This window comes from Rhipicephalus microplus, chromosome 6, assembly GCF_043290135.1.
Source record: "Rhipicephalus microplus isolate Deutch F79 chromosome 6, USDA_Rmic, whole genome shotgun sequence".
NCBI classification, from domain to species: Eukaryota; Metazoa; Arthropoda; class Arachnida; order Ixodida; family Ixodidae; genus Rhipicephalus; species Rhipicephalus microplus.
The window spans coordinates 95,839,626-95,852,457 of NC_134705.1; the positions used below are offsets into that span (position 1 = coordinate 95,839,626).

At 44.4% G+C, this 12,832-nt stretch overlaps 1 protein-coding gene across 1 annotated transcript in view; it reads right to left on the reverse strand.

Annotated features, from left to right (window-relative positions):
- Polr2G (DNA-directed RNA polymerase II subunit Rpb7) overlaps positions 1 to 12,832 on the reverse strand; it is a 33,910-nt gene that overhangs the window by 13,722 nt on the left and 7,356 nt on the right. Inside the window, exons 5-6 of the mRNA XM_037418945.2 lie at positions 9,007 to 9,072; positions 8,313 to 8,384 (exon numbers count right to left, since the gene is read on the reverse strand). Coding sequence (XP_037274842.1) covers positions 8,313 to 8,384; positions 9,007 to 9,072 — 138 coding nt within the window. The remainder of the gene's footprint in view (positions 1 to 8,312; positions 8,385 to 9,006; positions 9,073 to 12,832) is intronic.

The following is a 12,832-nucleotide window of genomic DNA, read 5'->3' on the forward strand; positions in this document are numbered from 1 at the left end:
TCGTAAACAGCAAACTCTTTCACAAGAGATAAGAGACACTGATGTAAAAGACAAATGGGTATAAGAGACATCAGCATTGAAACAAGGATTGGTCAGAAAGTGAGAACACTATACCCTGCTTATGTGACACATTTCATGTAATAGACAAGAAATGATCCCCAGAGCATGCCTCTCAGGAAGGGGTTCAATAGTACCTATAAATTATGCCACCAATTTGCATACTCAAATGCTTTCCATCACCGAACTCTGGGTGCACAAAACTTGAAGTCATATTAACTGACTGTATGATACATGCTGCTTTAAATAATCAAGTAGTGGCAAGTGGCCAACAACTGTATTAAAAAAAAGTGAAAGCATGTCAAAATTTGCAAAACCACTGCTGCGAACATGACAGCCGACGAACAATCCCTAAAACATTGGGCACCTAGCAATAACACAGTTATCGAAAAGAAAAAATATCGCAAGCATCCTTAACCGTTGCACACTTTCCTTCAAGAAATATGAGAGTAACGATATTTTTCGCTTGGCTTTCAAAAGCCCCTGATTTCTTCAGACAAACTTTCAATGACACCTCTAAATATGGAAGAAAATGACCTCGTGCAAATGGCAACCTATGAAGCATTAAATATGGGTTACGGCAGCTAACTTTCCGGGAGCCTTCGCAGTGTGGGAATCTCATTGGCAATAGTATGTTTCAATGCTTGAGGAGACCGTTTTGAAGAATCTGAACAATATACTATGCCAATCGAATCAATAAATTTTCTTTACCAGACTCACTCTTGCTACAGAAATAACCAGTAAGTGCAAGTGTGACTGTATGCAGACACTGCACTGACAGTCACTTCATATTCTGATATGCACTGAGAACGTGCACAGTGGCGTAAAAGGTTTGAGTAAAGAAACATAGGTCCACCAAATGTCCCGTAAGTTCATGTGAAAAGTACAGTTACACTGAGTTCAGCAAGCTAATTGATTGATTAATTTGTGGGGTTTAACGTCCCAAAACCACCATATGATTATGAGAGACGCCGTAATGGAGGGCTCCGGAAATATTGACCACCTGGGGTTCTTTAACGTGCGCCCAAATCTGAGCACACGGGCCTACAACATTTCCGCCTCCATCGGAAATGCAGCCGCCGCAGCCGGGAATCGAACCCGCGACCTGCGGGTCAGCAGCCAAGTACCTTAGCCACTAGACCACCGGGCGGGGCAAGAGTTCAGCAAGCTAGAATGGCCGTTTATGCAGAGAAGTCAACCCGGCCAGGTTTGTACTTTCCGATGCTTGAACTTCCAATGGCAAGGTAGGTGAAAACCAGCAGAAAGGTTGCGTCAAACAAAGCAATGAGCCCTCGGAAAATTCCTGTGCTTAATCTATGCCAAGGTGAGTGGCATGATGAAAACTTGTGCGACAGTCAAATGTGGTATTCAAAATGTCCAATTTCAAGTAGAGCAACACTAAGTAAGACAAGACGTTTGTCAACCAATTCTCTATTTTGGTGGTTTTATATCAAATGTTGAACTTGCGAATCTGAATAAAAATTACAGGAGAAACATATTCCTACTAAGCTAGCTTGTAGACAATTCTGATGCTTTCCTTGAGCTTCATGTTAATTCAATGATCAGTGTAAGCTATCAGAAGTGCCTTATAATAAGGGGAGTATTAGAGTCGAATGCCGCTACAACGAACGCCACTTCAAACGACATTCTCCCTACAATGAAAAATCCACGGTTCCCCGTCAGCAGTCTGTAGGAGTCAATGCACAAATATTGTCGCCACACTTTTTCGGCAGCCGTCCCGCTTTAACGAAATTTCCCAATGCGATTTCAGGCTCAGATATTTGTTGCTGTACAGAAAACCCATTTTGATGCATTTTCAGAGCCTGAAAATAGGTTGACGAAGTCTAAACACACGTTGGCACCACCAGAAAGCACCTCTATTCAGCTAGCATGGGCGCCGTTATTGCTCAGTAGCGATGGCAATGAGACTGCCCTGCAATTGCACTGAGAAAATTAGGGCAGTCTCGTTGCCCTCGCTATCGAGCAATGGCGGCACCCATGCTTGCTGAACAGTGGTGGTTTCTCATGGTGCCAACACAAGTTTTAGACTTCGTCGACGTATTTTCTGGTTCTGAAAATGCATTGAAGTGTTAAAGATTGGGTTTACTCTATAGCCGCAGACGATCCGAAGCTGAAGCACAGTTGCTAAGTTCATGGTTTCCTTCGCGCAGCTGCTGGATGCATCTGCAGAACAATGCCTTTTCCGATTCCAAAGCTTATCATTTTGTTCATGCTTAGCCAGTGTGGTAACTAATCAGGGCGGCTGTTTCTCTGCATTACCAACAAAATCAGCTAGCCGTGAGTGATGGATAAGAATGGCATAAAATAAGGGAAAATTCACCACTCCGCGATACCCTGCTGCCATCTCGGAGTTTTGAGGGTGGACCGCTGCTGGTGCTAACGTGTCGATGAAACCGTTTGGTTCGTTCATGAAAGCAGTTGTAGTCATTGTTTCAGCGTGCTTTTCACCATGACCTCACTATGCATGGGTGAGAATCGCGTCATGATGCGGCTGGGATAAAATAAAAAGCAGCGGACACTTCTTGAATTTTGAGAATAAACTTTTCTTTGTTTTGTGAGTTCAGATCGGCTATATTTTTTTCGATTTCACTACAACGAAATTTTCGCTTCAACTAAATTTTCTCCGTGCCCCTTCAGTTTCGTTGTAGCGGGGTTCGACTGTAATGGCATTATACTGAGTTGTACTTCTTTGAGTGTGTCGGGACTGTTCTTAATACGTTGATTTATGTTCTGGTGAATGGCCATCAGATTATATCAGAGAACTATGAGTGAAGGCAAGAGCCGTATTCAAAATCACAATCCAAACAATTAACACCAGTGGCAATCGTAGTGTGCATAATGTTTCATTGGCTCCTCGATCATGAATACATAATAGCATGGGTTATGAATTTTCGATGCTGAAGCGCTACAACCACACAAAAAACAACAATCCACGCACGCGAATTCCCAGTACACTAGCTTTTTCACGGCAGCAGAATGGCTACAGGGTTTCACAAACTACTGCCAATGTGGTAGAATTGTTAATGTAAATGCCAAAGTATCATGATATCACCACCCACGCAACATACATTGGCAACTATGCAGCCAAGTTAGTCATGCCTACACAAACCGCAAATGTATTGAACAGGTAGCTCTTTCTTCCCTTCAATCAGCTATAACACTGAGCATGAGAGCTAGTCAAGGGCATTCGGAGTCAGTCATCTTCACTTGTGCAACACAGACCTTAAGTGGTCTTAAAGGGACTCGCAAACGGTTCTGACGATTTAGTACAAACACATTGGGAATGTAGTCTAAGTCTTTGGGGTCATTTACATACAGATTTGAGCTCTCTGCATAGATGTGTAATTTATTACAATGCCTTAAAAATTTGTGAATCGCTGCAGGTCACTGCGCCTCAGCCCAACGCACTTTCAATCGCCCGTTCCCACATTTACATGCTCTGGTAACGCAACGTCACCGAGGCTGCTAGTCTGATTGGCTGCGGGATGCGTGAAAGAAATATTGGTTGGTGGAGTGGCGGCACCTGTCGGAGCAGATATCAAGCATTCCGTGATCTTCATCTCTATTGCCAGACGGCATGCATGCTGTTGAGCGCACTGTGTGATGGCCTGAGAGATTGCGCGCAACCTGTCGGCATACAATCTTGAAAATCTAGAATAAAAGCCCAAATCGTCGAGCGCGCTCATGAGAGCTCCACGATCGCCAGCGATGACAGTGTCTCATGAGTTGAAGCAAGGCAGAGGTGAGAAGGAAGGTATGATATCATTGTCCGTAGCAGCCTTGGTACAGGGCGTGCCGCTAACTTTGTGGTGCGAATGGTTTGATGGTCATCATCATCATCAGCCTGACTATGCCCACTACAGGAAAGAAGCCTCCCCATGTTCTGCCAGTCAAGTCCGTTATCTTGCTTGCGCGCTACGTGCCCTGCCCATGACCATTTCCTCTTCTTGATCTCAACTATGATGTCCTTAACACCCATTGTTGTCCCTCAGGGTTACACCAATCACTTTCCTTTTTCTTTGCATTGCTCACTGCGTCGTCCTCAACTTCAGTTGAACCCCCTTTGTAATCCTCCAGGTTTATGCTCCATAGGTACTAAGTACCAGTAAGATGCAGCAGTTATATACCTTTCTCTTGAGGGATAGTGGCAATCTACCATTCGTGATTTGAGAATGCTTGCCAAATGCGCTCCACCCCAATCTTATTTTTCTAGTTATTTCAACCTCGTGGTACGTCTCCGCGGTTACTACCTGTCCTAAGTAAACATACTCTTTTACAACTTCAAGTGCACTGGTACCCATCTCGAGGCGATGCTTTCTTTCGAGGTTATTGTACACTACGTACTTTCGTTTTCTGCAGATTAACTGTAAGACCTGCCTTTCTGCTATCCTCGTCTAATTCAGTAACAGACGTGCCAACCCCACAGTTCTTAAAGTACTACAGGAGATGACAAAAAATACTAAAACCAAGTACAAAAATACTAAAATAGCGCTTTATTTTCTAAGAACTGGCTTAGATGAATGGAATACAAAAGAAACATTTCACAAAAGAGGCACAAAAAGTTCTCAAGTCTCGGAAGTGGAGGGGTGGGCTAGCATAGAGGCCGTGGCAGCCTTGGCCTTCCTCAGAAAGTCCTTGTCAAAGACCTGTTCGTGGCACTTTCCCGAGTGTGACTGGGCACATCTTGCGACAAGCAACTGCTCCACAGTCTTTTTCGACATGGAGGCACGGAACTGGGTGTGCGCCTTTTTCACTTTGCTGAAGACTCTTTCACACTCCGCATTACTATGCGGGAGTGTTAGGACCCCCAACATAAATTTTGAAAGTCTGGCATACTTAAAGCTGCCATCCACTTCTCGTAAACCGGACACCGCTCGCCATTGCTCATCAATCTGCTGCTCCTTAGGTACTTCAGCGGGTAATTCTTCCAACTGAAGACGCGTGAACTCTGCCTGAATGTCGTCCAGAGCAGAATTCACATCTTGCCCCTCTTGAAGTGGTAGCAGCACTGGGAAGCGGTTGATTAAGTACTTCACATCAGAAAACCTGGCGTGTTCAATGGACGCAAGCCTCGCTACTTCTGCACTTTTCAACAGCTCACACTTCAGTGGAAATTTCAGGATCATGTACTCCGTTGCTGCAACGAAGAACCTTCTTATATGTGTAAAAAACTCTTCCCTTGCTTCTTTTCTTAGGCCTTCCAAGGTCTGTGTAGTCCGACTACCAATTACAATATCTTCATTATCTCTTTGGCTGACGGAAGATTTGTAGTCAACATCAGCCAACACATCAGCTTTTTTGATCACTGAAGGTTTTACAAAACGCAACATGATCTCTCTTAGCAAGTTACTAAGCACTTCACGCAGCAAGTGCACTTGAGGGGCTCCAGACTGCAGGAACACGTTCACCTTTTCAAACTCTGGGATTACAGACAGCAAGAAGTCACAGTATGCTCTATTTGCATCTGATGAAAGAAACATGAATAGTCTTTCTTCTCTGTTTAAGACCTTTCCTGGACGGTTTTGGGTTCGCTTGGGAGCTGTATCAGACACGGGGACATTTGTGTCCAGTCTTGGTCTTTTGCTCGAATGACGGCTCTCCGCTTCCTTTGCATGCTTCTGAAGGTCAGTGCGAAGGTTACATGGCTTGCTGGGAAACTTGGAAACCTGCCCGGAGGGCCTTACTTCACTATGGAAGAAACTAAGCAGTGGCTGCCACTGGTCCACAAGCCGTTTCAGGCTCCTTCCAAGAGAGAGCCACCTGGTGCTGACATGCTTTAAAATTTTCTTGGTCTCTACATCGTGGAGAGACTGAAAAGCTTTCAGCTTGTCCTTCCTTTTTGAGCTTTTCTCGAGGTAGTAGAAAATGTCAACTAGCAGCTCATCCACATTCAGTGGAAGGCATGCTGAGCCTTTCTGTGCCGCCAGATTGATCAAATGGCAACAGCAGCCCATGATGGCAATGTTCTCATGGCTTTCTTTCAGCACAGCAGCCACTCCGTTTTTTAATCCAATCATGACTGGCGCGTTATCACACGCCATGCCGATGCAGTTCTTGAGCGGTATCTTTTTGCTCGTTAGCGTGTCCACAACAAGCGAACCGATGTTTCGTCCCGTGGAGTTACCTTCGAGGGCAGGCATCGCGAGCAAGGCAGTGCGAACAGTACTATCACAGAACGTCACCACGATTGGATACAGTTTTGCATCGTTGCCGGCGTCATTGCTCCCGTCTGTGGCGACTGAGAACGGAGCGTGCTGCAAGTGACTTATCACTTCGTCGATAGCTTTATTGGCCATTTCCTTCACAATCGCCGTAGTCTTCGTACGGGCGCAGGCGTAGTTCTTAGCTTCCTTCGAGTCCGGAAACATTTTTCGAAAGAGGTCTCCAGCGTGATCAGCAGCCGTGAACGGCACGTTGTGTTCAATCAGGAACGCAGTAAAAAGGCACTCCGCTCGAGTTGTAGTATCGAGATCCGCTTTGCTGAAGTACCCTCCAAGTTTCCCGTTAGAGTCCACAAGTTTCGCCGAGTCTTTGTGTTTCTTCGTATTCACATGTAGCAGAATGTCCCGGCGACCAGCGTGCGAAATGTTCACATCACAGCAGCACAAACTACAAAATGCGTACCGCTCACCTTTACGCGACCTCTTAATAAATGGAAAGTCAGTCGAATAGCTGGGAATAAAAACTTGAAAGTATTTCTTCTCAGACATCTCGTGAGCTGCTAGGGCTGAACCATACGCTACCGCTCCGCAAAAACATGTGCAAGGCACCTCCCGCAGCGCATGGTAACAAAGAAAGTCGAGCACATTTCCGCTATCCGCGAAGTCAATGCTTTTTGGCTTTGGCTTTGACTCTGGATATAAGCCAATACAGTGTTGCCTGCATAGCCCCGCAAAAAAAAAAGGCCAGATTCAGCTGGTGCAGTTGACTGTCTGAAGCAGCGCGTTCAGTTTGCGAACTTTTCGACCCGAAACATGAAAAATCGTAAAAATATAGTTGTCATTACGATACTCGTAAAAATGTGCTGAAAATCGGACACTTTACGATAAAATCGTAAAACTTGGCAGGTATGCAGTAATAATGAATTGCAATTCGTCCCCTGAGTTACTCAGCAATGCAATGTCATTGGCGAAGCGCAGGTTACTAAGGTACTCCTTAAGCACGCAGTAAACCTCCTGTAAGCACGCAGTAAATAGCATTGGGGAGATCGTATCCCCTTGTCTTATGCCTTTCTTCATTGGTATTCTGTCGCTTTCTTTATGGAGCACTATGGTGGCAGTTGATCCTCTGTAGCTTTCTTCCAGGATGTTTATATATGCTTCTTCGACGCCCTGATTCCGCAGTGTCTGCACGACTGCTGATATCTCTATTGAATCGAATGCCTTCTCGTAATCTGTGAAGGCTATGTATAGTGACTGGGTGTACTCTGAGCACTTCTATATCACCTGATTGATAGTATGAACGAGGTGGATTGTTGAGTAGCCTGTACGAAATCCTGCCTGATCCTTTGGCTGACTGAATTCTAATGTGGTCTTAATTCTGTTAGCAATTACCTTTGTAAATAGCTTGTATACGACAGAGAGCAAGCTGATTAGCCTGCAATTTTCCAAGTCTTTGACGTCGCTTTTCTTATAGATTAAGATGATGTTGGCGTTTTTCCAACATTCTGGTATCCTCCTCATTATGAGACACTTCGTATATAAGGTGGCCAGTTTTTCTAACACAATCTCTCCGCCATCTTTCAGCACGTCCGTTGTTACGTTATCTTCACCAGCAACTTTGCCTCTTTGAATTTTGTTCACGGCTTTCCCGACTTCTGTGAGAAACAGTGGAATGTCATCCAGGGTGTCGCTAGTTTTTACATTATGGTCGTGGTTGTCTCAGCTACTGTACAGATCTCTGCAAGAATCCTCCACTACTTTAGCTATCCTATCCATATTGGTAGTTAGTTTGCCTTCCTTGTCCTTTGATGCATACATCTGGTTTTTACCTATCCCGAGTTCCCTCTTCACCGCTTTGACGCTTCCTCCGTTCTTTAGAGTACATTCTTAAATGCTCTCCTTGATTCTCTAGCTTAAATGCCAACAAAACTTCAGACAACCGTCACCAGAGCGACTGCAGTACACAATGAAACAAAAGAGAAGCAACTGAGATTATCTATTTCTTTTTTTTTTTTTCACAACAAGTGCCCCCCTCCCCTAACAAAAAAAGTTTTTTAGCGCAATGCTACTCACGATGTCTGACGCATCTACTCTCGTGCCCACAATCTTCAGCCTGATCTCGTCGTCCTGCTGGATGATGATGTCCTGCAAAACGAACCTCACATAAGATCACGAAGCTAGAAGACCAGTCAACAACCAAAATAAATGGGGTGGTGCCATCAAATTTCGGGGCTACAACAAGCCTGTTGTGGGTTGCCTCTGTACGCAAGGACACTCTACACAAAGGGTCAAATACAGCTAAACATTTAGAATATATTTATATTCACTTGCGAAGTGTACCTAAATGCTTCTGCTCTCCATCGAGACTCATCGCTAGTGGGTCTTGCGCTGACGTAGCTCTTATAGGAAGAGCAGAGAAAACTGTAGTGATGCCACACCAAATCTGTAGTGACGTGAGTGACCTCTAGACCTCCACCATCTCTGCAACATACACACCGGCGAAACATTGGTTGCTACACCACTACACCAATTGTGATGCAGAAACACAAGCCCTTCGCCATGATCTGACTTCAGGCTCTCTCACCGTTATGTTACGACGTTTCAGCAGTCGAAAACACGCACTCGATGTGCGATGAGAAATTATTGCGAAGCAATTTTGGCGATACCTAGATAGAGTGTAGCTCCATGCTATCGCGAGACATCTGACCTAAAAATATTTCTCAGGAAAATCTTAGTTGCAAATAGGCTGATAACATGCCACACTCACCTCATCTTGCGTCCTGTAGCACGGTGGGTTGGAGTTTGGATCAAACTGCATGTCCGATGGAATGGACTGGAATGCGCAAGATTTGGAAAAAGAAGAATAGATGAAATGAGAAACTAATGAGCAACATAGCCAATATGACAAAAAGCAGACACTGGCAAAGGGAAAAAGCAGTTGAAGAAGAAACATCGTACACCATGGCAACATTAGCATGAAAATGATGAAAAGGTAAAAATGAACTACATGGTTTTTACATTTCTGTCTTGCTTCCCATTTTGAACAGTTTGTACTAACTCTCGCAAGGATGCATGAGTTGTTTGAAAACAAGAAATTCTTCTCAAAATGCACTAGCAGGAGTGCAGTAGCCAAAATATAATTTGGAGGAATTTCTGGAGCACGAAAATGTTACTTTTGGGACACTATAAATGATCCAAATTTAGAGCATGTTACAGAAAAAAAAAACATTATCATAAAAGACCGAATCGGGAGCAGTATAAAAAAGAAGGCTTACATTTAGAAAAAAATATACATAGAAAACATTCAACCCGCCTGAATTGTGCAGAGTGAACGTGAGTACGGCTATTTCAATACAGTAGAATCTTGATGATACGAATTCTAAGGAAGCGTGCAAAATATTTGTGAAGAAGAAAGAGAACTTTATTGGGGTAAACTACTACTTGCTGAAAACAGTCCACGATCTTCTTTTGAATTTATATGCTTTCACTGCCTCTCAACAAAGTACTGTGGTTTCCTCACTCATGCTGCTGGTACAATAAGATGCATTAACACTTGGCATCAAAGGGAGTGAAAGCAACAAAATTTAATAAAAATTCACTCGCTTTGCCGCTCAAGTGGCGGGAAAAACGTGCAACGAAGTCGATACGACAAAAATCAGTCCAAGCGAATTCACGAGAAAACACCGGAGCGGCCGCGAAACCACACCTGTGCCCGTAGAGAATGTTCTGCCCCTTGTATACAGGCCAACGCTGGCAGCGTCTTCGCCGCTTGAGTATTTATTCCTGAGCATCGAAATCCTTACTGAGTACTAGTTATGCATGCAAGGCACTGAAAAGAAACAGTTTACACATTTACAAACGTTGTTTCGGGAGATACGTCAGAAGAAACTACACGAGCAGACGCAACGGCAGTGGTGACGACGGATTCAGCTAGCAGTGCAAAAAAGACACACGTTAGGGCATGCTGACACGCTGCTACTGCATCTTCTACTTCCAGTGTTTGCAGCGATCGTAATCCAAACCAGGCTCTCGATGAATGCGTCTTTTTCAAAGCTGTGAGCTTTGTGGTGCTGCGCGGGTAGTTCGCAATACACTCAAGCGAGCCACCCCACCCGCTGACGCCTTGGCCTCCATCTTGAATGGCTGGTTGTTTACATCACAGAGTTCAAGAGCTAGTGCAGCCGATGTAGCCAATGCCGTGGCAACTAGTAAGGCGTTTTTCGCCCCCACCCTATCGCATAGGGTAAAATTGGTTTCAAACCAATTTTTTCGCGCCGGCCCCACAACATGGTTTTCCAGACACTTTTCGGCGACAAAGCGAGGAAAATTTCAGTGAGCTTTGCGGCATTCGCTCCCTACGATGCCAAGTGTGGACGGGCCTTCCTTTCACAGACAAGCGGTGTTGCGCCGTTGATGTGCAGCGGTCAATTGTGCATTCGTATCATTCGCGGTTGCTGGGGAAACCGTTAGTACAAAACCAAATCCCGGCATATTTTATATAATGTAGTCCATCCAAAGCAACCTTAAAATTCGTATCATCGCGAAATTTGCATGAACCGTAATCGTATCATCGAATCGTAATTGTATCATCGTGATTCTACTGTAAAATTAGTCTTCTCAATTACCTGACTGAGCAAAGAATGAAATGCACATTAACATTTGCCACACCTGTCGAATTCTTCAACAGACTCTGCTAATTCATACATGACTCTGCCAAGCTGGTGGTCTTGAAATTTCGGAGATTTGGAAAATTGAGAAGTAAGGGGTAGCAAACAAAACAAACGAAAAAAAAAACCAGCAAAATGTGGTTGACCCCTCTAATATAGAAATCTGTATAACACACTAAAGTGAAATATATTCTCACAGAAGCAGTTCATTGTTTATTACCCATTGATACATAATGCCTGTTGCTGTTTAGTGGCTACAGCACCCTTACATGTTGATGCACCCACGTTGATACCTGGTGGCACATTTCCACCACGACATCAACAACTTGCGACCGATATACACTATCCGGAGACATTGCACGCATCACACACTCACACAACGGACACTTAAAGCACAGCCCTGGTAAACCGTGCAAGCGAAAGAGATCGGGTTTTCATTCAATCGTTTTCGAACTCGCGTTCTGCTATAGCAAAGAAGCGTGACTTTCGGGTAGGCAACCGTCCTGTGGAGCAGGAGGCTACAGACATGCCAGTCAGACAGTCTGGGCCAGCAACATTGTCAAACGTGCAGTGGCCACAGTAGATAAATCAATCTAAGTCTTCTAAAATGAATTGGTGTTAAAAAGGATGCAAAAGAGATGTGGTTCCATCGGCTTCAGTGAGGCAGAAAGGCAGTTGTTGTGACCTCACAAATCAACAGCCGCAAAGATTTTTACAATCCATCACATAAAAATGGGGTGGCAGGGATTCGTTGTATGCTTCAAGTACTGTCTCTTTCTCCTTTCGAACCAGGGGGTGTGCTGAAAGCTAAGCAGGGAGGCGAATGACGAAAGAACAACAAGATGCATCACTAGTCCAGCACTCGTCATGACCTTGAGAACTTTCTTTTCAACTTTTTATAGAACACATGGCTTACTTTCAGTGTGATCATGAGCACGGGCATGTGACGACCACTAACACTACTAAATTCTGTCGGTTGTCAAACTGCACCGGGGAGCCGCTCGAAAATGTGGCCCTCTACCCTCTCCTCTTGGAAGGTGGCACTGCCGCCGCAATCGACATGGTTGGCTACAGAAGCTTCGTAAGGCAGTAGCATGCTGACGAAAAATGATGCTTCTCTCTGTCTCATTCTCTTACGTTGCGCTGCTCTTCTTAGCACCAAGTAGGGAAGAAATATCCTTCTTACTTTGTGCACTCTGTAAAAAACCCCTAATGGGAGAATGAATAGGACCCTTAGGCTTTTCGTGCAAAGTATAATGTTTGATGTTCGTGTATAACAGGCTGGTTACATAAAAACACAAAAGTTCATTTCGCAATACTCTCAAAAGACGCAGTTTTTTGTTTGCTACAGCTACCTTGTGCCTGTAATAATACTGATTGTTGGCCTAGTTGGTATTTACTTAATGGCATGATTTGGCCGCAAAAGAGACACACACAAGAAAAGGAACACTCAAACGACAAGCACAGGCGGCCTGTGCTTGTCGTTTGAGTGTTCCTTTTCTTGTGTGTGTCTCTTTTGCGGCCAAATCATACCTTGTGCCTGTTTTTTAGTCCACAATTCATAACCCTTGTGTAAAAATGCATGTGTATAACAATAAAAAAATTAAACACTTCGCACGTGAATGTGAACATACGGCTTGCGCAGGCAAGAAGAGAAAGGCAGCACTCCTCTAGACTATCTAAAACCTTCCAGAATATGCCTTCGCAATCTTTCTTTCTGTCTTTCGATCACTCTAACGATGGTCCAAAACTCGTCGAAGAGTGATGCATGCCTTTTCATGGCAACAGCATCGTCTGTGGAGCACACTCATTCCCAATGTCAGAATAATTGGGAACCGCATCTTCAATTTTACCTTAATTTCATTTCTTGCGGCGCTCAATATCAAGAGCTGGCCGCGCAGTGGGAAGCTTATGCTTCTTTGAAAG